Source organism: Carassius auratus, chromosome 24 (assembly GCF_003368295.1).
Source record: "Carassius auratus strain Wakin chromosome 24, ASM336829v1, whole genome shotgun sequence".
Lineage (NCBI taxonomy): Eukaryota > Metazoa > Chordata > Actinopteri > Cypriniformes > Cyprinidae > Carassius > Carassius auratus.
Window position 1 is genome coordinate 10,950,221 of NC_039266.1, and position 24,280 is coordinate 10,974,500.

General features: G+C 36.4%; 3 protein-coding genes across 3 annotated transcripts; all 3 read right to left on the bottom strand.

Moving 5' to 3' along the window:
- Positions 1–2,572: 2,572 nt before the first annotated feature.
- On the bottom strand, positions 2,573–7,947 carry spag6 (sperm associated antigen 6). The gene is made up of 11 exons (XM_026200991.1): positions 7,604–7,947; positions 7,313–7,408; positions 6,033–6,199; positions 5,282–5,465; positions 4,991–5,196; positions 4,740–4,913; positions 4,264–4,416; positions 3,422–3,613; positions 3,093–3,209; positions 2,847–2,992; positions 2,573–2,712 (listed from the first exon to the last, which is right to left on the bottom strand). The coding sequence occupies exons 1-11, from the start codon at positions 7,626–7,628 to the stop codon at positions 2,649–2,651; spliced, it is 1,524 nt and encodes a 507-aa protein (XP_026056776.1). The 5' UTR covers positions 7,629–7,947; the 3' UTR covers positions 2,573–2,648.
- A 1,837-nt stretch (positions 7,948–9,784) lies between these two features.
- bmi1a (bmi1 polycomb ring finger oncogene 1a) lies at positions 9,785–15,985 on the bottom strand. The gene is made up of 10 exons (XM_026200992.1): positions 15,371–15,985; positions 12,791–12,923; positions 12,598–12,694; positions 12,300–12,355; positions 12,164–12,214; positions 11,937–12,042; positions 11,716–11,758; positions 11,492–11,590; positions 11,195–11,275; positions 9,785–10,999 (listed from the first exon to the last, which is right to left on the bottom strand). The coding sequence occupies exons 2-10, from the start codon at positions 12,906–12,908 to the stop codon at positions 10,679–10,681; spliced, it is 972 nt and encodes a 323-aa protein (XP_026056777.1). The 5' UTR covers positions 12,909–12,923; positions 15,371–15,985; the 3' UTR covers positions 9,785–10,678.
- A 498-nt stretch (positions 15,986–16,483) lies between these two features.
- Positions 16,484–19,268, bottom strand: commd3 (COMM domain containing 3). Its single transcript, XM_026200993.1, has 8 exons — positions 19,086–19,268; positions 18,333–18,444; positions 18,185–18,248; positions 18,065–18,099; positions 17,858–17,918; positions 17,725–17,781; positions 17,603–17,656; positions 16,484–16,740 (listed from the first exon to the last, which is right to left on the bottom strand). The coding sequence occupies exons 1-8, from the start codon at positions 19,219–19,221 to the stop codon at positions 16,681–16,683; spliced, it is 579 nt and encodes a 192-aa protein (XP_026056778.1). The 5' UTR covers positions 19,222–19,268; the 3' UTR covers positions 16,484–16,680.
- Positions 19,269–24,280: the final 5,012 nt, after the last annotated feature.

Here is a 24,280-nt window from a genome sequence, read left to right on the forward strand (position 1 = left end):
TGCGTTCTTGTTAGGACAGAAGATGTGAGAAAATCTCAGGTGATAGCATGGATGCCTGTGTGTGTGTAGCCTGCTAACAAAGTCTGACTGATCACATGCGAGTGATGTTTTCTGAGATGGACCGCGTCAGGATTAGTGAGACACAGACATTTATAGGTGAGGCATGAACACATTAGTGACCCACAAGAGGACCACAAGTGCTGACCAAGCCAACGGCTCCATCCCACTGAGAAAACAGACCCTGCCACTTTAAACATCAGCTCTGGGGGATTCGTACCCATGTTCCACAGTGATGAATGAGAGCTGAAGTGGACCATTGACGCCCAGGGGCACAATGGATGACGGGGTTGAATAAAACCAGCTTTTCCTTGTGCTATAGGCTAGAACACACTAAAGAAGATGTAGATTTGGGATGTTTGGGTTCCAGCTCGGGCGGAGAGGAGCGCGCACCCTTGTTTACTTGAGTACAGATGGTGGATTACGACAAATGAACAACTCGGCAAAGATAAGCCATTTGTTTATGAACTCTTCTTTTGTTGTTCGAATTAATTTCCCATTTCTAATTAAATATACTCATTCAATGCTTATTGTGTGCAGTTAAGTTATTCACCTTACAAGAATGTTTATATAAGGTAAATTAATATTTTAAATATGTTAATAAAAAAATACAAATCAAACTTAAAAAAAATAATTAAAACGTTTGGCAATTTAATTTAAATATTTGTTTAATATTATAAGTTAATACAAATTCATAAGTTAGTTTAAAAACAAATAAAACTAAACATGGTAGAAAGCAATGTTTTCAAACAACTAAAAAACATCCAAATATAAAATGACAGCTGTCGTTGAACAAAAAAAAAAAAAAAAAAAAAAGAGAGAGAGAGAGCTGAACGCCTTCTTTACATTTTAAGAAAACAAAATTAGCTGTAAGAAGGCAGAAACTTTATGGAGCATTGGTTACATGTTTCATAAGTAGGCTACATTAGGATATATATTCGTTTGACAGTTAAGTTTAATATTGGCTTTATTAAAGGGGTGTGAATATGCGTTGCGTTTCAAGAGGCCCAAAAAGGCCTACCAGATTTAAAAGCAGATTAACTTTGAATGCTTTTCTATTAAATAGCCTACAATTTAAACAATAAATAAAAATGGATAAAATCATGGACAGACTCAAATAGCATAAAGAGGCGGGAGGAAAACTTTGTGTTGTCCGTTTTCACTGAATCTGCGCAGAACAGCTTGCAATCTGGTGCACACCAAGGTTTGTGGGTATAGCCTTCTCATTTAAAAGCCTCAAGCGTATATGCCTTAATTATTTCAAGGTTTCTTCCGTTTCTTGGGCATGGCAGTGGTTGAAAACGCGATGCCACAACTGATATTTGTTTGTGGTGAAGGAGGCACGCCAGAGAAGACAGTTGAAGAAAATAGCTATGACAAACCATCCCCTACCAAAGAGAATTAAAATGAAGTTGACAAATTAATTTCCTGCAAACTGCTTCTGAATCAGTATAAATTCAAATAGGCCCAAAGTGGTCTGGCATTCTGATTTAGTAATCAAGGTTGTGGATTGGACAAAGCTGTGGGTTGGAGACAATGCACAACCAAACAACCTCAATTGAAAAAGTATAATGTGATTGACACCAGAAGAGGAAACAATAAACAAAGAATGGGCTGCCATATGTTTAACAGCTGCTCTTTAATGTGTACTTTATGCACAAGTAAGACAGCAGGGGGCGATAATACATGAATGCATAATTGTCAGTGAATATCAAACGTTCTGGGCTCGTTTCTCGGTCACGATCTTATTTGTATTCCCTTTCGAACGTTAGTTCATTTTCTGCGGGCATTTATTATAAATATTTTAACACGAACACGGAAGTTGGCTTCGCGATTTTTAAGAACTGCTGTTTGTTCATGACGTGTTAAATGTCAATCGCTATTAGGACCTTTAGCACTGATCTGTAATATTTATAGTCATTTATATAGATCAATGGCCTTTAGGCTTTTATATTTTCTTAAATATTTAAAATTGTATAGGCATAATTATAATTGTGCAAGTCCTTTGTTAAGAACCTTGACATATTCGCTGCTTCGGTAATCTGATGTCCATTTGAAGTCTTTTATTTTCGGATTTTCATGGGTTCAAATTCTAAACAAGCTTCAGCGCCAGTGGAGACATGGAGGCAGCGTTCACCCGTGTAGTGAACCCTGTGATGTGTACGATCCTGCCAAAGACAAAGGTATTAAGTCTTTCGGTTCGAGGTTGTTCGTGTTGCCAGTCGCCCACTGCAGTGTGAAAGTGTAAGTGAGGGGTCTGCTCTTTGCTCCGTGAAGCGATAACGAGGACAGCAATGATGCACGACCTTGTGGTGAGTTACTGAAGGATGCACTGCAGAGGATGCTCTAGTCTAGAGGAATTAATAATCTTGCACCACCACTAAATAATAAAATGTTGTTTTTTACAGTAGCCTATTGACTTAACATGAAACAAGATAAGAAATCAAAGCTAATTCAAAATTCTAGCATACATAAATTGTTATAGTTTATATATATATATATATATATATATATGTCACAGATGTGATGATGTGATTTTCATTTTCCACAGCTTTTTAAAAGGCATCCATAAGTGTTTCAGTGAACAAAAATCACACTGGCTGAAAGTTGTCAATCCTTTCCAGCAAGGTCTCAGAGTAACCAGGAGAATAATACCTGTAAAAGAAGGGCCAATCAGTGGGACATCAAAAACTATACAGCGCACTAAAGTTTACAGCATTATAAATGCACTTTTTTTAAAAAATATGTTGATATTGTACTGGTTATTATTCATATAAATGTGTAAGAACCTGACAATCTCTTCAGGGTAGCAGTTGTTGATTGCATTGATATATTCCTGAATTGCAGAACCAGGATCTGCTTTGATCTCCTGTACTTTCTTCAGACCGCCACTGGTAACAAACAAGCGGCGTGCTTTACTGTCATGAGGAAGAACCTGTAAGATTGGGGGGAAATAGAAAAATGCTATTTGAACTTTTCTGATTGGGAATAACAAATGCTGATCCCATAAAATGTGTTGATGAAGTTCCCACTACCTTACTGAACTGGCAGATGACATGCTTAAGAATGTTGCTGGGAGCTTCATAGAGAAGAGGCTCCAGTGCTGGTAGATAAGTACACTTTTGAAGGATGCTCTTCAGTGCCTTCTTGGCCTTTTATTTTAGCATGTAAACAAAGCAAAGAAGAGACAACAATTACTAAAAATCTAATCTAATGGTCAAAACCTGACAATCTCTTTAGGGTAGCAGTTGTTGATTGCATTGATATATTCCGTTTGGAATAGATATATTCCATTTCGGTAAAAAATTATTTACACTGAAATGAAAAAGGGTACCTCTATCAGTCACTTTAAGAATGAGCTCACCTTGATCTGCAGGTCTTCAGAACTTTTCGTGTCCAAATAGAGATTTAAGAGTTTAGGGAACACATTGGCCACAGCAACAGCTTTTGCATGCTCGGGTGTGTGTCGGCCGATCTGGCCAAATGCCCAAGCTGTTGCTGCTTTGATGTGATCCTCTTGCTCTTCCTCCAGACAGATAGCCAACTGTGACACTCCCTACAGAAGTGGAGAATCAGTTATGATCATAATCAGTATTATGAGAGAAATACACTACTGTTCAAAAGTTTGGGGATGGTAAGATTTTGTAAATATTTTTGAAAGAAGTCTCTTATGCTCACAAAGATACAGTAATCAAAATACAGTAAGAGCACTAATATTCTGGAATATTTTTACAATTAAAAAAAACTTTTATTTTTTATTTTTATAAAAAATTTATGTATTCCAGTGATGGCAAGTCTGAATTTTTGGGTCATTATTCCAAAATTCAGTATCACTTGGTCCTTCAGAAGTCATTCTAAAAAGCTGATTTAATGCTCAAGAAGCATTATAATTTTTTTTTACAATTATAATCACAGTTGAAAATGTTTGTACTGCTCAATATGCATATGAAAACATTGATACTTTTTTCAGGAGTGTTTGATCATTTGAATGCTCAAAAGAACAGCATTTATTTGAAATGATTTTTCAAATTATTTTACGATGTAAAACTCTCTCACATTTGACCAATTGAATGCTTTCTTTCTTGCTGAATAAAAGGATTAATTTCCTTCAAAAAATAAATTATACTAACCCCAAACTTTTGTGTAGTTATGTGTAGTTTAATTCAAATTTTACATGCGAGCTTATGAAAGGATGTGATAACAGACTTTAGATACAATCACAGCCATGGCTAAGTTCTCAGAGTGTGTAGCCACATAGCCCAGCATCATGATCCCCGGCAGGCGTACATTCCCTTTGGAGTCCCCGAGGTAGTCAATCACAGCTGCTACACCCCCCACATTCACTATTATCTGGGACAGCTGAGTAGGAAACACACAATGCAAACAAGCAAACACGTAAGCCAGTGTGACATAATGATAAACAATTAGTGAGGCAGACCAGAAAAGCAAAACAGTTTTGGCCAGGTGAAAAAAATGGGTGATGCAAATGTGGTTTCCAATTGTCTGTTTCCTGTGTTGAACTGGTGATAAATAACAGACCCACATTCTCCATGGTTTACAGACTAGCTGCCTCACACCATGTTATTTAAAAGGGGTGTCAAAGAGCTGACAAAGTGGAGATTCCAAACTTACCCAAGCATCTTGAAATCATTTAGTGGCTATGTTCTGTATGTGGTAGGTACCTCGGGGGTGTGTTTTGTGATTTCCCGAATAAGAGTGGCGACATTCTTCCGAACATATTCATCCGGGTCCTTTAGGCAAACCAGTGCAGCGGGAAATATCTCGGCTTCCACCACCATCTCGGCTACGTCTACGGAGTGCTTGGCGATTTGGCTGAGAGCTGAAAAAACCTGCCTCTTTAAAGAGGAGGAAAAAATGTACTGTCAAATTAAACCTGCATATCATTGATTACTAAATCTGTAGCCTGAGTCACCTTCAATTTGGCATCTGGGTTTAGGATCATCTGTGCTAGGTGGGCGATCGCCCCTGTGTCCACCACGGTTTGAGCCAGCTCTGGGGAGTGTTTGGCTATGTCACTCAGAGCTGAAGCTGCAACCCTCTTCAGGGCGATTTCAGGTTCCTGGATGCATAGCACGAGCAGAGGCACAACTCCAGCATCAACCACTGCCTGAGACAGCTCTGCACAGCAGGAGAAGCAATAAACAAAAGGAACATTGACGAATTGTGAGAAAGAATAAAAAATGACCTTTTTATGCAAACTGACGTGCATTATGTCTGGCAATGTAGCTTATTGCCCATCCAGCAGCCTCTTTGACCCCAGGGTCAAACTCCTCCAGGGAGATGACAAGAGCGTCCAGTGCTCCACAGTCCACCACGGCCTGGGCCAGTTCAGGAGAGTGCTTAGCAACAGCCCGAAGCACGAATGCTGCAGCTTTCTTATAGAAACACTGTCTTTCATATCCCAGTAATCCAGAGGGAAAAGGACAAAACAATTGACCAGTAAATACACTAAAATGTTCATTAAATCACCAGCAAATCTGCCTTTAATAAACAACAGTAAGTTATACATCACATTCTATATTATTCAGTTTTATAAAAGGGCCTTCTGTGGAAAGTGTTTTATACTTCTGATGAGGCCTCTCTGACAGCGTAATAGCATTCTTACAATGAGTTTTAGAGAAAAGACTTAGGACCGCCGCTTAATAGTGTTTTGTTTTCTCTGCTGAAGCAGACCAGTATCACACCATGTCCATTAATGTAGACAAGAGGAGAACTGGACCCCAACAGAGCCTGGTTTCTCCCAAGGGTGTTTTTTTCCCTTTTTTTTTTTAACATTTAAAGAATAACTTAAATATGGTAAAATGCAAATTATATAAGCATGGATTGCTTGACTGACAGTGTTAATGGACATTTTTGCATTGTGCAAAATCAAATGTAGACATTAAAGTTCAACACCACAAATGCAAACCTATTCATTGAAATTAGAGCTGAGAGGCACAGCTAATGAAACTCACGTTTTGCTCAGCCAGGGAGTACACAAGCTGAGGAAGAATGTCTCCCTTTACTACAGCCTCAGCCAGGTCATCGTTATAGTTGGCAAGCCTTCCGAGAGCCAGAGCTGCTGTCTGCTGAATAGTTGGGACTGCATCCAAGAGGAGAGGCCTCAAAAGGGACATTACACCTAAGCCAAAGAGAGTGAGCAGTGAGCACATTTGTGCAGTGGAGAAAACAGGAGTGGAAAGACACTTGAGAGCAGATGAGGGGAGGATATACTTTCAACGATTCAAATCATGTAATAAAATATATCTAAACTAAATATTCTTCTGAGTTCCAAAAGAGATCAGGGTAAGCATGAGCACATGTATTCCTTCTGTAATATGAATTAAAAAATGTAACTTAGTAACTTCTTTTGAAGACATTTTGTCCAGAAACTGTGTTTGGGAGAAAATGAAAGATATTGTTTCAGATCCTTGTTCAAAGAAACATTTGCTATGGCCTCTTTTTTACCCCCATCAGTCCTGAGTTTTGAAAGGTTTGAAATAAATGCTTCTTTTCAAACATTATATGTAAGGACAAACAAAAAACTAAATCAAATCAAATTAGAAATTTCTTGAGTTATGTGAAGGTTGGATTTGGACAAATTTGTAAAAAAAAATATATATATATATATATATATATAATATATATATATATATATATATACATATATATATATATATATATATATATATATATATATATATATATATATATATATATATATATATATATAAAGGTGCCATATAATGAAATCTGTGGGTGTATTATTTTATTTACTGTATATTGCTGCTGCCACACAGATCTCAAATAAAAATGTGATTTATTTTCCAGCTTTTTACCTTCACAGATCAACTGTTTTTTGTAACTCGTGTGTGCAGGATAAACATAATCAGAAACAAAATCTGTTTTTAGCAGGTTCGAGTTGTAATGGCACAGCTCTATTCTGGAAAAAGCAGTTAATTTGCATTTAAAGAGACAGACACGAAAACCAGCAGTGTTTCTGCTTACATAATTCTGTTTTCAAAATTATATAATAAATTATCTGTGGGGAATTTTGAGCTGAAACTTCACACACACATTCTTGGGACACCAGAGACTTACATTAAATATTTTAAAAAGGGGCATAATATGTCTCCTTTCAATTATTAAATTAGAAATTATATAAGTATTACATAATAAGTTAATACAAGCAAATGCCATACCACAATTCATGCAGAAACCTCCCTTAAACAAAATAGACATTTTAAATACTCACCAGCATTTTGAAGTGTTTCAGTATTTTGTGGTCTTGCTGCAAGATCTGCTACAGTTTGCACAAATTGTGTTCTTGCCTTCTGGTACTGCTCAAACACTGCATAATAATAATAATAATAATAATAATAATAATAATAATAATAATAATAATAAAAATAAGACGAATCAATGCCCACAATTATTGCAAAAAAAGAAAAGAAAAACTACAAAATTAAGAACAGTAAGCACTAACGGTTAGCAGTTTTTATTAACATTTTACATTTTTAACGTAACTTGGATCTCACTTTCTCACCTTGCAGAATCTGTCGTTGACTCATAGTTATGAGTATCCCAAATCGGAGCAATGAGACAAAAAGCTGAGTGAACGCGACAAAAAATAAATAAAAAGTAGGTTTAAGCTTCCATTAGGAATGAGCGTTTGTTGTGAGTTTAGAGAAGGCGTGCGACCGTTGTCTTGGCAACAAACCGGAAGTGATAGGCACCGCGTTCGTCGGTGAGCTTGCTGTCAACGTTCATCAAATGTTTCGTGCTGAAACGCGCATATGTTCAAATCAGGGACAATAGCAGGTAAAAAAGAACCCATAATAAGATTGGGATATTATATAAGATTCAAAAACAGTCGATGAATGTGTGATATCGGGACAGAGCAGCTGCCCCCTCACTCAATGCCTTCATGCTTATCACAGAGACAACGGCAGGCACAGCAGCACTGATATTTAACAATTACTAGTCTTCACACTCTCACATTTTCTTTAAATATGTTTCAGAACAAAAAAGCAACTAGTGCTTGTTATAGTTCGTGCATCATATAGGCAAAAATATCGTCAAAGAGAATACAAACTTTCCGTACGTGATTGTTCACTTGAGAGTTGTCCCTCTTGTTTATCTACCCTCTTCAAACTTCAGTGATGCGGTAAGTTGAGCAGGTTACCAATTAGATATGCATTCATAATTTCCAGCATGCCTTTCATATTTACTTGTTGGCAGTTGCAATTCATGCACTTTCTGTCCTGAGATTACTGTTTGGCCAATCACTTAAAACAGTATCAGTTATTCTGTATTTAGTTATATGGGCCTAAAATTGTCAAACATATAAGTTTGTCATTTAGATTTTTATATCTGGAGTGGACCATTATTGGATATGTAATCAATGTATTAAGGTTATACACCTCTATTTAAAAAATAAAAAAATCAATCAAATCGGGCTTTAAACGCCAGCTCAAAGATGAGAAGTGTATTCATTTACTTAAATGTCACTTCTAACAAAGAAATTCTCTCATAATGAGCAAGGCTTTGCTACGAATTTGTTTATAAATGCTGTTGAATGTAATTAATCAAGAACATGAATATAGGCCTACATTTATTTGCGCAGTTCATTCATCGTGACGTCAACCAGGGCAAGGCAAAGTGAGCAGAGATGAATACATTTTTTGGAAAAAGCAATTTTCTCAAAATGTTTCTTCATTTTCTTAAAGAGATTATTTTGAACGTCACAAACTGAATGTAAAACATGTCCACTTTTTGGTCATTTCCACCTCTAAATTCACTGCTAAGCTGAGTCAACATCTCTGGTGGTAGGGATTTTCTTATGTCTTGTTTATTCTATAATAACTCAAGCAATTTATAGCGTTAGGTCCAAATTAGTTTTATAAGATACTACCGCGTTGCAAGTCTGAGTGGGCAAGGGGGGGGGGGGGGGGGGGGGGGGGGGTTATAGTCTTACTACGGGAGTCCCAGCATTTATACATGCATGCATTCTACAAAATTTCTTAAGTCTTTGAAGACCATGTAGACGTACCAGATTATTACTGAAACTGTCAGCTAGCATATTACAGATGGACTGCATATCCCGTTAAAATAAATAACTTTAAATACTACCTCAGTGTAAGTAGCCTATGGAATCAAGTACACCTCGCCTCATGGAGAGATTCACCGACAAATTCTCCGTTTCTGTCGTCTGACAGGTAGGCTTTGTTCGAAAAAAAAGTTCCGAGTGGGTACTTACAGGCGACCTCTAAGCTATTTGAACTACAGTTCGTGAAGTTAGCACCTGCCTCGCAATACTTTCTTCGCATCAGACATGAGGTCAAATGGATGTGATCGTAAATTAATAAGATTAACTTCTTCGTTTATTACCAGTTTACTGCACAAGTATTTAATTCAGCCTAGTGACATCCGCGCTTAAGGATAGGCTTTCTTTATGAATAAAATAACAATACAGCGCTGTTCTCTACTGTGCCAAACTTTATGATTATTTCTTTAAGTTTGTCAACTGAGAGATGAGCTAATACTGAAGATAATGGGTCCTCTTGAATACTAAAATGTCAAACTTGTTCACCATAATAGCTACTTATTTTACATAAAAGTGAATAAATATAGTCGGATATTGTGCAAATTCATGAAGATTTTCGGGTGTATGTAGACTTGTCTCTCTTTCTATGATTAGAAGCTGCATTAAAACGCAAGAAAACGATTGAAAGTGTAAAATGATTTATTTAGATGTTTTATACTGTGCAACAGTCACAATACAATAGCTGTCAATAGTCTACAATCGACCAATAAGACAATGAACACTGAAGACATCAAAATGTTGTCCAGAATAAGAAGTTTTGGGGCATACCAGTAGCTGTTTGTCTTCTGACCAGTTCGTGTATGTGATCGCTTGGATGCAGTCTGAAAGATACAGGCTATGTGCATGCTATACAGTACTGGAGCATGACTTCGAGACCAAACTGACAGACCCGGACAAATCGTACAATAACTGCAAAGATTAAACTGGAATTTTCAAGAACTTTGAATAATAAAAATCATTACGCCGACTACAACTTAACTTTGGATTTCTTCATCCCTTTTAACGCAGTCCTAATATAGTATTTTGTCCTTTAATTCTGAACTATATATATGCCTTTCGTTGATACATTATTAAAGGCCAGAATATACCAGGAATGTTTAGTAACTACCCCAGAAAAGGCAAACTAAAATCAAAAGTAAATGCTTATTATCATGCTTTTAAAGAACATTAATACACATGTAAAATACAAGCAACAGATAACGCAGTTTGTTTAGGGAAACTGTAGACGAAAGTAAAAATATATAAAAAGACAGGTATAATTCAGTCATTTCTGCATTTTGACAATGCCTCAACCGTCGCTCTGCGCTCCACTTTGTAAATAAATGGGCCTCTAACGTTCTCACGCAAACTTAGAAATTCCCGCAATGTGAATGAAGTGCGTCATTTCCACAACGTTAAAGTTACATGTATAATATATTGATGATAATGACAAAAAGAAATGGATCTACATGACACTACGTTGGCATGGAAATAGCTGGATTATATCTGGCGTTGGCTTCGTCGTGTAGTCCCTCATCATCCCGATGACGTGGAAGATCCGTTCAGCGCCGTCTTTCGCACTTTGTTGCCTAAGGTGAACTGTCGATTTGGGCTTGTCATCGTCGTGCCGTTAATAGGGTTGGAGATATGGGTGAAATGAGGTTGTGAAGGCTGAACCAGTGTGCTTGGACTCGGTAGTGGTGAGGAGGTGGATGGTACTCCAGCGGGACTGCTGGCCTTGTCGCTGGCCGAGTCGCTTTCAGAGCGGTTTGTATTGTTCACGCCATCTTGTGGATGGGCCATCTTCATTTTTTTACAGCTGGGCCGCACGCGGTATTTCAGAGGCAGTGGTCCATTCTACGGAAAGTTCGAAAATAACAGAAGGCATATTATTATTGAACGATGGATACTGAGCTACTAAAATTCCCAATCCACAAAATAACTAATTGTCAAAGATAAATAAATGACCTGTTATAATGTTTCACTTACTTTCGATATTTCACTCACTTAGTCAGCAGATTTGACAGTAAAAAAACAAACGTAAGAACTCACTCTTCTCCAAGTGTAGATGTAGGCAATGTCCATTAATGTGTAGTAATCCTTCAAAGGCTCATCCTCATACATAACTTCAATCTGTTAAAACAAAGAACGATAATATATATATATAATAAAAAAACAAGCACCAGTCAATCAATATCAAACCATAATGGATGATGCAAGATCATCAATTAATGTTTATTTAAAAATACCCTCTTTCTCTTAAATTATGTGATGAAACACTGATCTACTAAACTTCCACTGTTACATAAAAGTGAAAAACTTAATCTGCAATAACAGTGATTGCATTACCTGAAAAGTAGGAGGTATATCCATTTTGCTTCTCAGAAATTTCCTCAAATGCATCACAGTCATTGCAGCAGGGCACTGTAAGTATCTTTTATTATTAACCTGTGTGGTTAAAAATAACATTATTCAGATAAGTTTTACTATTGGTGTAATCTGTATCACCATCATTACAGAAAGAGAGAGAGAGGGGAGAAAAAGACTTTCAGCATCAGCAAGCACTTAATTACCTCTTCTTTTTGCTTCTCATCTGTGCTGGCTTGATGTTGGGCCCTGAAGAATAAATAGTACAATAGTTGTAAATTAAATACTAAATTATAACTTCTCAAATAAAATATCTTTACACTATGGCCACTTCAAATTTTGGTACACATTTTTCAAACTCTAGTAACCATACAGACAGATACACTGACAGCAAAAATTACTCATACAGACATCTGTAAATACATACCTTTGATCAAAAAACTCAATTGACAGACTGATAATTTCATCATCTGTGATGATTCGCTTGTCTTCATCAGCAACTTCTCCTCGATCCTCATTTGATCCATTTGCAGCTTTGTAAAAAAAATAAATACATTTTTAATCAGTTTTCAATTAGACTAAACACAACAGAGTCTGTTCAAATGGTTATCCTAACAAAACCAATTTATTTGCTTAGGTACATTAACTACTTACCATCAACAGATGGGTGTTCAGCGTAAAAATCTCTCCTACGCTTCATTTCATCTGCACAAAAAAATAAATTTCCAGATCAAAGCATGTGTAAATAATTACAAACAATAAAAAGAATCTTTCACAGTGACTGACTTACTTTTGAAAAGACCAGGAACCAACTTGTATACAATGTCCTGTAGAGTTTTGTCAGACCTGTGAGGAGACGGGTGTTGGTCAAACCAATTTTTTTTTTTGGAAAACCTTTGCACTTCAAACAATACTGTTGCAACCAACTAAAATTCATGTTATTTCATAATTATCACATTAAAATGCACAGAACACACAATATACACAGCATTTGAGATATATCCATAGTGTATCCATAGTCAGAATTATTATGAATAACTATTTACAACAAGTGGTAAGATGGAATAGACAGTGATTTTAAAGGTTACCGAATATTGAGAAGCGGCTTCGTTTTGTGGACCTGTACATCACATATGGGACAGTATTTGCTGGTTTCCAGGTACCGGACAATGCACATTTTACAAACTGAGGATCAGAAAAATGACAGAGGATAAGACACATGGTCTAGGTACGATTTATTATATAGAGAGAAAAATAGAGCAACACAACTCATATACTCACATGAGTGCAAGCATTCTATGATTGTTGTTGCATCTATGAAATATCCACCACACAAGACACACATCAAATGGGGATTGAGCTCCGTGATCTTGATCCTTGTTGTACGATGCATCGTCATGGGATGGAGATGACCCTGCGGGTGCACCAAAATAAGATGATAAAGACTTGTAACTATAAACAACTGCTAATGAAAACAATCATGAGGAGTTAATTACCTGAGACTTTACCATTTTGTTATAATGGGCTGTTGTGTATATTCACGGAATAACAGAATTTGCGCGATTTTTAGATCATCTCTTACACAAAGGTATTCGGGCTGTGAAAAGACACGATTGCGATGAAAACGATCCTTATATTGCAGCAAAGTCAGATTCGCTACACTACATACCAGACATAACACTGCACAACGCACCATACTATACTGAATCAGTTATGAAGGCAGTCTGCGTAAATGAACTTTACGTGACAAACCCTTCTTACGGTTTCTATAGCAACTAAAGCTGCATTACGTGGCAACGTACCAAACAGATGAAACGGAACGTTCCGAGTAGAACGCAGTGAGCGCGCAAACGTCGATTTAAAATAAATATCGCACGTTAAAAATGTTATAACGGCCTTTCAAAACATTCTATCTTAACAGACTGAACGGTCGTATTATTGATGATGCTGGTCTTGGCTTTGCTTTGACATCCTCTCCCTCCTGCATGGATCACTGTTGCAGTCGTTCACTGCCTATGAATGCACCTTGGATTAAACTGATACGTTTTGAAACACCTTATTACGTCGGGGCATTCACTAAGAGCTAAAGTGGTATGAAGTGCTGAATGAGCTCACAACCATGGGAGCACGAAGTATTAACTACCTTTTCATACTCGTGCTGCGTGGATGAAGCATAGGCTACCAAAAGTAAGTTACATAAAATGCGTTTTAAAGATCATGCATTAAAGGTTGATGTCATCTAGGTATGACAATTGGAAGTTAAGCAAACGATTCCAAGAACACGCGAGAAAACAAAGCACCCGGCACGAATTCTGATATTTCACGGTAGAGGGTATCAAAACAACTTTCAAGCCCAGATCAACCCACAGAGGAAAAATATCAACCTGTGCCCTTGCTTATTAAATAAATAAAGGCGTACGTGATCTAACATTTATTCAGTAAAACATCCACCAGTCACAACATGATGCAGTGCTCTTTGTGCTACAAGCCTTTCGGTTGGTTATAAAGACAAAACCACAAACTTTTTGAACTCTGACTAAACAAGTATTCTGGTTATGGTGGTGCTATACGTAGGCTACAGAATAACTAACTGTCAAAAGAAGGAAATAACCCTTATACATGAATTGTGCCACGTGAGAAAGTGCAGAGTTTACAAAGCCCTGTCTGGCCTATTTCGATGAATACAGGTAGCCTAACATTATAGAATTCCACCTGATTAAGCAGATGAGAATACTTGACATGCTCACAGACCGTGTTAAAGTCATCAATATTATAAAAAAACACATCACTTTATATTTAGCTCTGACATTCACAACTACGGGGAGTCAGAGAAGTTATATTAAACAAAATTATGTACCTAGGTCTCAGGTATAAAAACTGCGGTTTTTAAATAAAAAAATTAAAATGAAAAAACCTGCGCAAGACAATAACCTTATTAATAAAAAATAAAAATCTAAAACAAGATGCCGAGAAAAATTCAATAGGCTATTTTTTTCTTCTTGACGTGACAAGCCACAGGAAGGCTTAGCCTATACATTATAAACTTATTGTTCGAGCTTGTTTAAGCTTTTTTAATATATATATAAGTAAACAATAGACAAATGTGTTTGTCAAAGTCCAACAAACTGATGTAAGAACCAAACCCCTCTCCAAGCCATATAGAGAAGTATTCTTCAGGTCATTTGGACAAATGAAAGGAACCACTGAAAACATTTTAAATATGTTAAATAAGTACCTGGGCTTATAAATATGTGTTGTTTAATCAACCACACATGAACCGTGTAGTCAATGTTTGCTGTCAACCGCTGAAAGCTTTGTCCTGGAAATCCGACAACAGGACACGTTTAGGTTACCGTGTAAATTCAAGTTAAGAAAACACACAAATATGTATAATTCATCAAAACGACGAGTTTGTCCGCTCGTAAACATCATACAGAACGTATATCTATAAAATCAGAAAACTGCTCAATGAGACGACAAACACAAAATCCTTTAGAAATCAGCCTCACATGAACAGTCGACGCGTTTCTAGCCGATTTCGCGTGCACATCAGGATTCATTAGGAACTAAACCGTTTCATTTAGCCAGAAACGTCAAGCGAACATAATTATGTCCATAAGTGAATATCATACAACAAAACAGGAATCATTCGCACAGACAGGATACGATATTACTAGATAAAATAACTCAAATCTAGAAGCACGCGGAGAGACTAAAGCCAGTGTTGCGTACGCGAGCCTGTCAGTTCCCGCATCCACTTTAACACACGTCTCCATTTTACGCTCACAAAAACACACATGCATTTAGAGCACGGAGTGTGAAATTAGACATTGGTAAGGGAAGATATCGAAGAACACATACCTTACTGAGCTGGAGCGAATAGTCGAGCCAGGAGGTGGTTAGACAATGAAAGTTAGGAGGCGATCAGTAGAAAATGAATACGAGCCAAGCGGCCATCTTGAAATGGGCTGCAGACGCTGTCAATTGCAATAAGAGAACGGCGGAGCAGGGCGCATTTCAATAATAATAAAAAATAAAAAAGGTCCGGTTATCGATGTGTGTGCTGTGCTAGGTTGCAGATTTGTAAGCGCTCTTGATTGTAGACCTCCCGCCAGTAAAACGGCCAGGCTGATGTGCGTTTTCTCTAGGCTAGCGCCTTCAGTCTTTCGCTCGAAAAAATGCTGCGCTGATGGTTCAGTGGAAACTGACACCGTCCCCAAAATGGCTTGTAGTTCGACCGCCCCGTGCACCACGTGATCTAATTCCTTAAGGGTGGCCTGGGAATATGTGTCGGTGTATTCAGCGCTGCTCGCGTTCAGCAATAACAAAGAATTGCGTGTCAAAGTCTGTTTGACCGCGGTCCAGCTTGTAAGGTTTGCACAACAGAATAAATCTTGTAGGTCAGTTTTGAACCGTTCACTACTTTTGTCTGCAAAATTATCTCTATCCCTCAGCAGCTTAGAAGAATGTAATTCATAACTGAGACGTTATCAATTTACCATACAATATGAGTCACCTAGATGGTCTATTCATAGAGTCGGTTAAACTAAATAGCACAAAGGCGTTGAGGAAGCAGTTCATATAGTAGCCGATCACATGTTCAGCCTACCCGATAGTCTGTTTAAATTAATTCATGGTGGTGAACGTAACACAGAGGGCAGTGAGAAATCTGCGCGTGGCCGGGAGTTCCCATGGAAATTAGGTGTTATTTTTGCTGCTACAAATATGACTCATTAAATTTCGCAGAGTAACACAAACAATCCGCATATTCTCATTAACTTCAACGTAATAGCCTATAAAACCCCCGTCCTGGCACTCAAACTTCAGAATGTTTAGTTTCTGTAGTAGCCTATATATAGACACAATGCGTTGTTTGCATCAGTAACGGGATCCAGAGGTCAGACACTGAATGTCATTTTTTTTTTTTGGAAACATGCGTTTATCAGTAAAACATCTGACTGAGCTCTAAAACAATTGCACAAATGCAGGTTTAATTATCAACAGCATTTTTATTGTACATTTTACGAAAAGAAGCTACAGAATACTAGTCGATATATGCAAGAAATCAACAAAGAGAAAAAAAACTGATGGGGCACTGCGTCTTGAAGGAAAGACACGTTTCGCTCATTAATTCTTGGCATCCGAAATCTAGAGAGCCAGGAATCCAGGAATCAAGACTGGGCTGCCCTCTCGAGACTCTTTGCTGCGTCCTTCATTTTTCCAACCAAATCCTAGACACAATTCAAACAAACCAGTTTAGTCACCCGCAAATACATGGACATGTTATTTCCAACCATTATTTTACCAAATCAAATTTCTCTCTCTGAGCTAAATATAAAGTTAAAAGTTTATGCTGCAACACTCTTCATTTAGGCACACGCCCCGGTTATGCGGTATAGTCTTAAGTGCCAAATAACTCTTTCATTTCAAAATAATTTGTTGGTTGTCATCATAAACCTCACAAGCTTTGAGTTTTACGCAAACAAGTTAATAACATGGACCGTCAACCGTGATAACAGATGAAAACACATCGATTTCGTCATAATTGTATTTTATATGCTGTGGCAACCTTCTGGTTTGAGTTTGATAAAATTGTGGGCCGATTCAAAAAGTGAGCTACTGGGATATTTGCTACGTGATTGTGACCATGATTGAGTGCATGAGAATTTTATGGCTTGATCTTTTGGACAATTCACCTTTCTGTCACCCCTACAACAAACACAGGCATCTGTGTAATGACCAAGATAATAAAATTGCCAAGCAGGCTAAAACAGAGGCAGAAACCCAAAACTGACATTTGAATATTAACGGTCAACAATAATAAAAACTATAGATAACGGTTTAATTATTTAAATAATCAATTGCACTTTTATGTTTCTTTAGACCAGGACTTCTTGTACAATTAAGATGGCCCAACAAATTTAACTGTAGGAAGACAAAGTGACCTCTATGGAGGATTAAAGAAACACTCAAATAATAAAACGGTATATTTTGCCCAGGCCTTAAAAAAAAAAAAAAAAAAAAAAACTCTTGATCAGCGATGAATATTGAAAATAGAGCAAGCTAATGATCGTGCAACTTTGCAAAACACACCTGAAGTTGGTCCATGGTGCAACTAAAGTTGATTTCTGAAGAAGCTCCAGCCCTCTGTAAAAGTAACCAAACTTTATTCAAAGTGAAGAAAACAGCAATTACTGGACATATGTACTACATACCTCGGTGTTTAAGGAAATCAGGTATGATGGCTGATTGACTTTATGCACATGACTATTCTGCAGAAAAAAAAATCAGTGGTTATGAGATAATATTAAAATGTTAGAAATACTAACTTATAGAACCACAATGTACCTTTATACAATACTCAAGACGCCATTCAGCATCCGTTATATGGGGAGGACATGTATCAGTGCTGAGGAGCATAAATAAATAATAAATACAAAAAACTATCGCAGCGGTTATACAAATTTCGCATGATTCATTTACCCTCTGCAGAACAGGAAAAAGTCACTACTGAATTGGTTGTGGTAAACAATCTATATATACACATTTTCTCACCTTGACAACAAAGATTCCAAACTTTTCTTGTGTTTCTAAAAGAAAAGAAACATTGAATATGCTGCAGTGCAACTGTACTTTCATTCAGAAGATGCGGATCATCGGCATACAAAACATTACCTGGAATGAATTATAAAATGTATCCACTCTTTCATTCTGGAATCTGACGTCTTCAAGACATGAGCTAAAAGAGCACACGAGATATTTAGAATGGAAAAGTGTTAAACAGTCTGTATAATCGTCAGAAAACCATCTCGGAACATGTTACCTAATAGTTGATTTATCTGCATTTTGTTTAACGCCTTCCAGAATAAAGGTCGTTGCTGCGGTATGACAGTGTTTCAAGGTGGTCTGGTCGATGTGTCTCAATTCTGGGTGACCTGCGAGAGAAGAAATATTGCTCTCAAGAGAAGTATGTGCGCGAGAGAGAACAAGGGAGAGCTTACGAGAAACGTAGGCTACGTGAATTGTTTTGAACTGAACAAACAAGACTAACAATGATTTGTCAATACAAACGTACAATTATTTGCCATGCCAATTAAGCGGGTTCAATACAAACTAAAACAAAAAGAACATAAGCGGAGGGGAAAAAAAGAGACAGAACACAAGCTTAGCGGATAACTAACACAGAGGATGTATTAACTGCTGTTTTACTTGGATGGAAGACATGCAGGCTACGTTTGCATGCGTCTGACCATAACCAAGTAACTGTGCATGATTCCTTATACATTTCAGTTCTTAAAGAAGAAGAATTCATCGGTCACCATGTGTATTATTAGCTTAGCTATTCGGCTAAGCGGAGGATTCGTTACACTGTACTGTGTTAGCGCAGTACGCAAGCCACATGCAAGGCTAGCGTTGGTCTGTCAGCTATTGCATAGCTTTTAGGGCTAGGTGATATATAATAAGTGAAGCCTTAGAAAATAACATCACCAACAGACTCGGCGCAGGGCGACTTCCTTCTTGTCTGCAAAGCACCGGAAGTAATGCAGCACAAAGAAAAAAATCTCAACCATCTTACCTAGAACGCTTTCGCCCCGAGAGGAGTCCAGACTGTCGAATGCGACGTCCATAAATATCGTAAATGATTTCAGGTCGAACACATTCGGCTCGGCCAGGGTTTGAAGCCCTTTCATCACTGATTCCGACAACTCCATTTTGAGCAGCCTCGCGAGCCTTGGTCACATGAGCGCGTCAGCTGATCTCAGGACTTGATTTGTCGGAGAATGAGACACAGTACTGATACACAACGCAAAGGCCATGTACTTGCTGTTATGCATTATGTTATTTACATATAACCAGGGTAAAAGCACCATATTAATGGTTGTTAAAGACTTAAGAGAGATCGTTTCCGTATTTTCAGTCCTGTCTGCTGGTGGACGTTTGTCTGGCATAACACATCCAGCGCATCCGTGTTTCTACTGCTGCATCATGTCTTTATTTTTCAAAATATATTAGAATGATTCTTGAGGAGGCAGAATTCTTTAAAGCTTTAGCGCAGCTTCATTATGCTGCTTTTTATTCAACAAAATACCGCTTGCAGGCACCTCATTATTTCGGCATGAGATTTTCTGTAGCAGTTCTGTCGAGCGACGACTCCGTTACTCTGCCAGTCAGTTTTGGAAGATAAACCTTAGCTATAAGTTACTCTTAAACAGCTATTTTACTACACAATAAGTAACATATTGTTTTACAAAATACTGAAACAAATCTACTTTTAACCATAAAGCTAAGCAATATGGGAATATCTGAAATTTTGCAAAGCACAACCTCCTTAAACTTTTTTTTTTAATTGCATGGTTTTACATCTGTTACGCTCTTAACCCTTTACAGCCTTTAAAAGGTTTTTCACTGTATGGTTTCTTTTTTCTTTTTGATACAAAAGTTATTTATATCACAGATTACTGGTTTGTGCTTTCTTTAAAACACAAGTAATTCTAAAAACTCAAACTTCTCATGACATGCGGTTGTAAATTCTATTTTGGCTCTAAATGGAACCTTTATTTTTGTTTATTGGTTACAAATCAACTTAACAAAGTTGTCATTTTTTTTACTTGCGTCCAACCAAACTTTAATTCATAAACACTAAATTATTGTTTCTACTATAGATGAATAAGGAATACAGAATATAGGTGTTTAGATATAGAAGTGCAAAATATGTTACTATATATAAATACAATTATTTTGTCTCTTTAAGTTCAAGATTTCTGAAACAATGTTCCAATTTTATTAAAAAAGATTAGACAAAGGTCTACAGAAAGTAGAATCCGTGACAAATCCAGATGTCAGACAGTTTAAACGAAGCATTGATAATGTGACATACATACAGATTTTAGTCAAATAAATGTTAAGATTTACCCTCCTTTTGTTGGTTTCATCAAAAAAAGTAGCCTAGTTTTTTTTTTCATTACTAGGCTGTATTTAATCTTTAGACAATACTGCATGAATAATGATGTCCTCAAATGTGTTTCTCATGTTTGTTCTGCTACATTTATTTATTTGTTTGTTATATTTTTATTTATTTATTTATTTCGTTAATACATTCATTCGTTCAGGCTACACAAAATATTCTTATATATAATTTATTATATAAATGATTTATTGTTATCAATTTTTATAATGATATATTAATATGAATTTATTTATTATTATTTATTATTTATAATTTAGTAATACGAATACTTTTATTGTTAAATGTTTTATTTTGATTCATATTTGTTCAAAATATGTTCAAACATTTTCTCAAACTGACCATGCGATATCAAGAGGTTATGCAATAAATGTATATATACATAGCCTATATATAATTATTTTTTAATATATTTTTTATTATTATTCTTTTTAATAAATCAATGTTTTTTTTAACATCGGTCCATGCAAGTACTCGGTTAAAACATTTTTGTTAATCTGGAAATCTTGCATTGCAAACTTGTGATAATTGCTAGCAGTTTTAAGATTATTTATGGGGGGGGGGGGACTTTCTTGTTGATTTTATGATACGCAAATAGTTGGTCAGGCTATTTGCGTAATCACCCCGAAGTCAAATGGCATCGGCTATAGAATATGCATGATGACCCATATTATCCAGTTTGTTTTTGTTAAATAAGCACACCAAATGTAGAAGACCTTTTCATTTCAGAGGAAGTTCTTCATAGTCACAAAGCAGTTAAACTCTCTCCATCACTTTTCATAAAATACAACAGAGAAAGTCCCAATACAGCGTTTTAAAAAAGAATTTCAGTAAAGTTTAGCAATGTCATTATATGCAATTGATCTGAAGATGGGTTTTTTTTTTTCGAACCCTCAAACAGAACAGCGGCCATTTTGGGTGATACCCAGACAAGAGATTGTGCAACAAAATGGATGTGACGTGTGTACTTATTAAGTGTTTCAATTAAAAACTTTAAGATACCAAAAATAAAAAATAATAATAACAAAAATAACAAAAACAACAACCAGCTGTTAAGGGGGCTCTTCGACGGCAAATGTTTAGAAGAAAGTTTGTGCTAATAAGGGAAACCTCTGTTTCAATTAACCTTTTGCGCAGCTAGTGTTTTTTATTAGGGGGAGGAGATATTTAATAGTCATTAACCCATTATTATGGGCTGTTTTGTTAAAATAACAATTTTATTGCTTCGTCATTGTCTTCACACCATGCAAAAGGAAAAGCAAAAGCTACTGGGTCAATATGTAGAGCCTATGCTTTAGAAGTAATATGAATATGATCCAACTGTAATTTATCCTATAAAGTTGAGAGAAAAGTGTCACTATATAGCGAAAAAAACTAAGTGTTAAAAACGAAAAATAAAATATCCTAATGTCTGACCAATTTTATTTCGCTTGGTATTTCTTTGCAATGAAAAGGCATTATTGTTTGCATAAATAGTTTATTTATCGCTCCATTTTAATAAAAAAAAAAAAAAAAAAATACAATTCGTTAAATCACTGAATTAAATTAGTTTCAACTACGCTGCTCTCCTATCTGAAATTAAACTCTTAAGTCTTATTTAAGGAAACAAATAAGCCATAACATTCAACATTACATACGAGTTCAAATAAACAAAAAATGAAAAAGCTATTTTTGCATCATCTAATATTTTTATTTATTTATTTGAAAAGCAAGTAAATAAAATATGCAATGTATTTTTTTATATTTAGGTGTTGTTAAGAGAAATGAATCATGTTTTGTCCACGCATATCACAGTCAAGATGGATCTTTAAACGTTTTCCCTTTTTTTTTTTTTACAAAAACTTCATCTAACACTATATATATTTTCTCAGTATAAATAAATAAATCTGATAATTTAAACTAAGAAAACAATTAAAACTGCTGCGTTTCTGATAATATAGTTGTATGACAATTTAACTATAATCTTGAAGTGACTTGATTTTAGGTTTCTCTGATTATTAAGAGATTCATGGGGGGGGGTAATATTTATAGAATATGTGTTAATTGTTTAAAACGATGAAGAAGGATAAGAAAACAGATAATAATAAGAAAAATAAATCAGAAAAAAAGTTGAAACCAGGAAGAGGAAGAAAAACTATGTCAGAAACCAATACTTTTCAGATAAAAAAAAAATACATTTCAAAATACTAAAGAGCTTTATATAAAAGGAAGTTTGACAGTTTTGGTTGTCAGTGTTGTAAAATATAGGCAAAATTATTAAACTAATATTTAAGCTACTACCTAATTAATACTGGGAGAGGGCTGCACGACATTTTTGTATGATGATTTAAAAAAACAACTTTTCAATAATATCAGAATAGCTGTCAGGACCTCTCTTGTGAGATCCTTCAACAGAATAAAAAGACAGGGCTGTTGATCATCGGAGTAAAGATAAAGAAAGTTGGCTGCATTGTCAGGTGGGAGGGAGGACTGATGGTTAGACTTCTCCTTTAAGACACATGAGAGGAAAGTTTTGTTATTTTTGTACTTTGAGGAAATCAGGTTAGTTCATATCCGACCACTGGCACTGCACACGAGCATCATGTTAGGCTATATCAGGCTAAATATAAGAATTAAATAATGCTCTTTGAATCGTCGATGCACGTGGCCAGTCCCAGTTGTCCGGTGAATAAAAGTAGACTACAGACACAGAAAAGGCATGTGAGGAAACGTTCGTTTTGATAGAAAACCTTATGTGCATTTTGTCGGTTTATACACATTTTATTTCCTCAAGTAATTTTGGCGGGATTAGAACTTTGCTTTCATTTTCACACCACATATGGTTTATTTAAATACGTGTGGTATGATCTTGTCGTCGAAAAATGCAATTGATTACCACGATCCTCAACGAGTTTTTGTGAAGACCGCTATAAATCTGCGAAGACAGACGAACACATCTTGCACTGCAACACCGCAATTACGATTAACCTCAACTCTCGATAATCCTGTTTGCTTTGGCAAAGCGTTTAACTCAGGCTCGTGAGGTCTATTTGTTCACTCACCGCTTGCTAAGACTGAACGTAGCCTATAATAAAATACACGTTTGCTCACTTCCCACTGATACTAATGACTTTCCCCCCTCCATTTTACAAGGCGCTGTGTTGCTTCATCCTGTGAACTGTGGGCAGTTTATTAGTGAGGTTTGGGAAATCCTAATGGTTCTTCGTGCCAGCCCCTTGCTCTAGCTCATTCATTGTGGGCACAGTGCCAAATGTTAGTGCTGTGAGTCTCCGCCCCTGCCCTCCAGTCCTACATCTTATTCGTTAAGGAGTAAACGGATCACGAGCTGAGCAATACTTGTTGCTATAATATCTCTATTATTATTAAAACGATGAACTCCACAATGCACCGAATGCGGAACTCAAAATGATTTTCAAAATATGATTATCTCTCAGTTTTGAGCTTTAAAAGAGGGGCTGTCTCTACTTCGACCTTCGAGATGTTGAATTTTAATTGCTTGAAAGGCCATGTAGCAACATTCTGGATGCAGAAACAACATGGTACGTGGTTTAAACAGCCTCACTGTGTGTACGTGTGTGTGTGTGTGTGTGTTTGTGTGTGTGTCTGAAGTGGTTTCAGACAGTGACTCTGCCCCCTATAGGAACTAAAGCCCTGAACGAAATGATCCATTGAATTGGACCAGGACAAAAAAATTAAAATAAAATAATAAAATAATAATAATAATTAATAAAGGCCCTGTCATAATCTCCTTAGTACTTTACAAAAAATTGTAAACATGTTAACTGTCAAATTAAACTAATCTGCAA

Excerpts from the sequence above, each read along its gene's own strand:
- spag6 (XM_026200991.1), bottom strand. The coding sequence starts at position 7,628 with ATGAGTCAACGACAGATTCTGCAAG. Across the intron at positions 5,197-5,281 it reads CATTGCCAGACATAATGCAC|AGCTGTCTCAGGCAGTGGTT; the intron begins GTCAGTTTGCAT and ends CCTGCTGTGCAG. Across the intron at positions 4,417-4,739 it reads TCACAAAACACACCCCCGAG|CTGTCCCAGATAATAGTGAA; the intron begins GTACCTACCACA and ends TTTCCTACTCAG.
- bmi1a (XM_026200992.1), bottom strand. The coding sequence starts at position 12,908 with ATGACGATGCATCGTACAACAAGGATCAAGATCACGGAGCTCAATCCC. Across the intron at positions 11,276-11,491 it reads ATATACCTCCTACTTTTCAG|ATTGAAGTTATGTATGAGGA; the intron begins GTAATGCAATCA and ends TTGTTTTAACAG. Across the intron at positions 11,000-11,194 it reads ACATCTACACTTGGAGAAGA|AATGGACCACTGCCTCTGAA; the intron begins GTGAGTTCTTAC and ends AACTTTCCGTAG.
- commd3 (XM_026200993.1), bottom strand. The coding sequence starts at position 19,221 with ATGGAGTTGTCGGAATCAGTGATGAAAGGGCTTCAAACCCTGGCCGAG. Across the intron at positions 17,919-18,064 it reads TTGGAATCTTTGTTGTCAAG|CACTGATACATGTCCTCCCC; the intron begins GTGAGAAAATGT and ends TATGCTCCTCAG. Across the intron at positions 17,782-17,857 it reads GTCTTGAGTATTGTATAAAG|AATAGTCATGTGCATAAAGT; the intron begins GTACATTGTGGT and ends TTTTTTCTGCAG.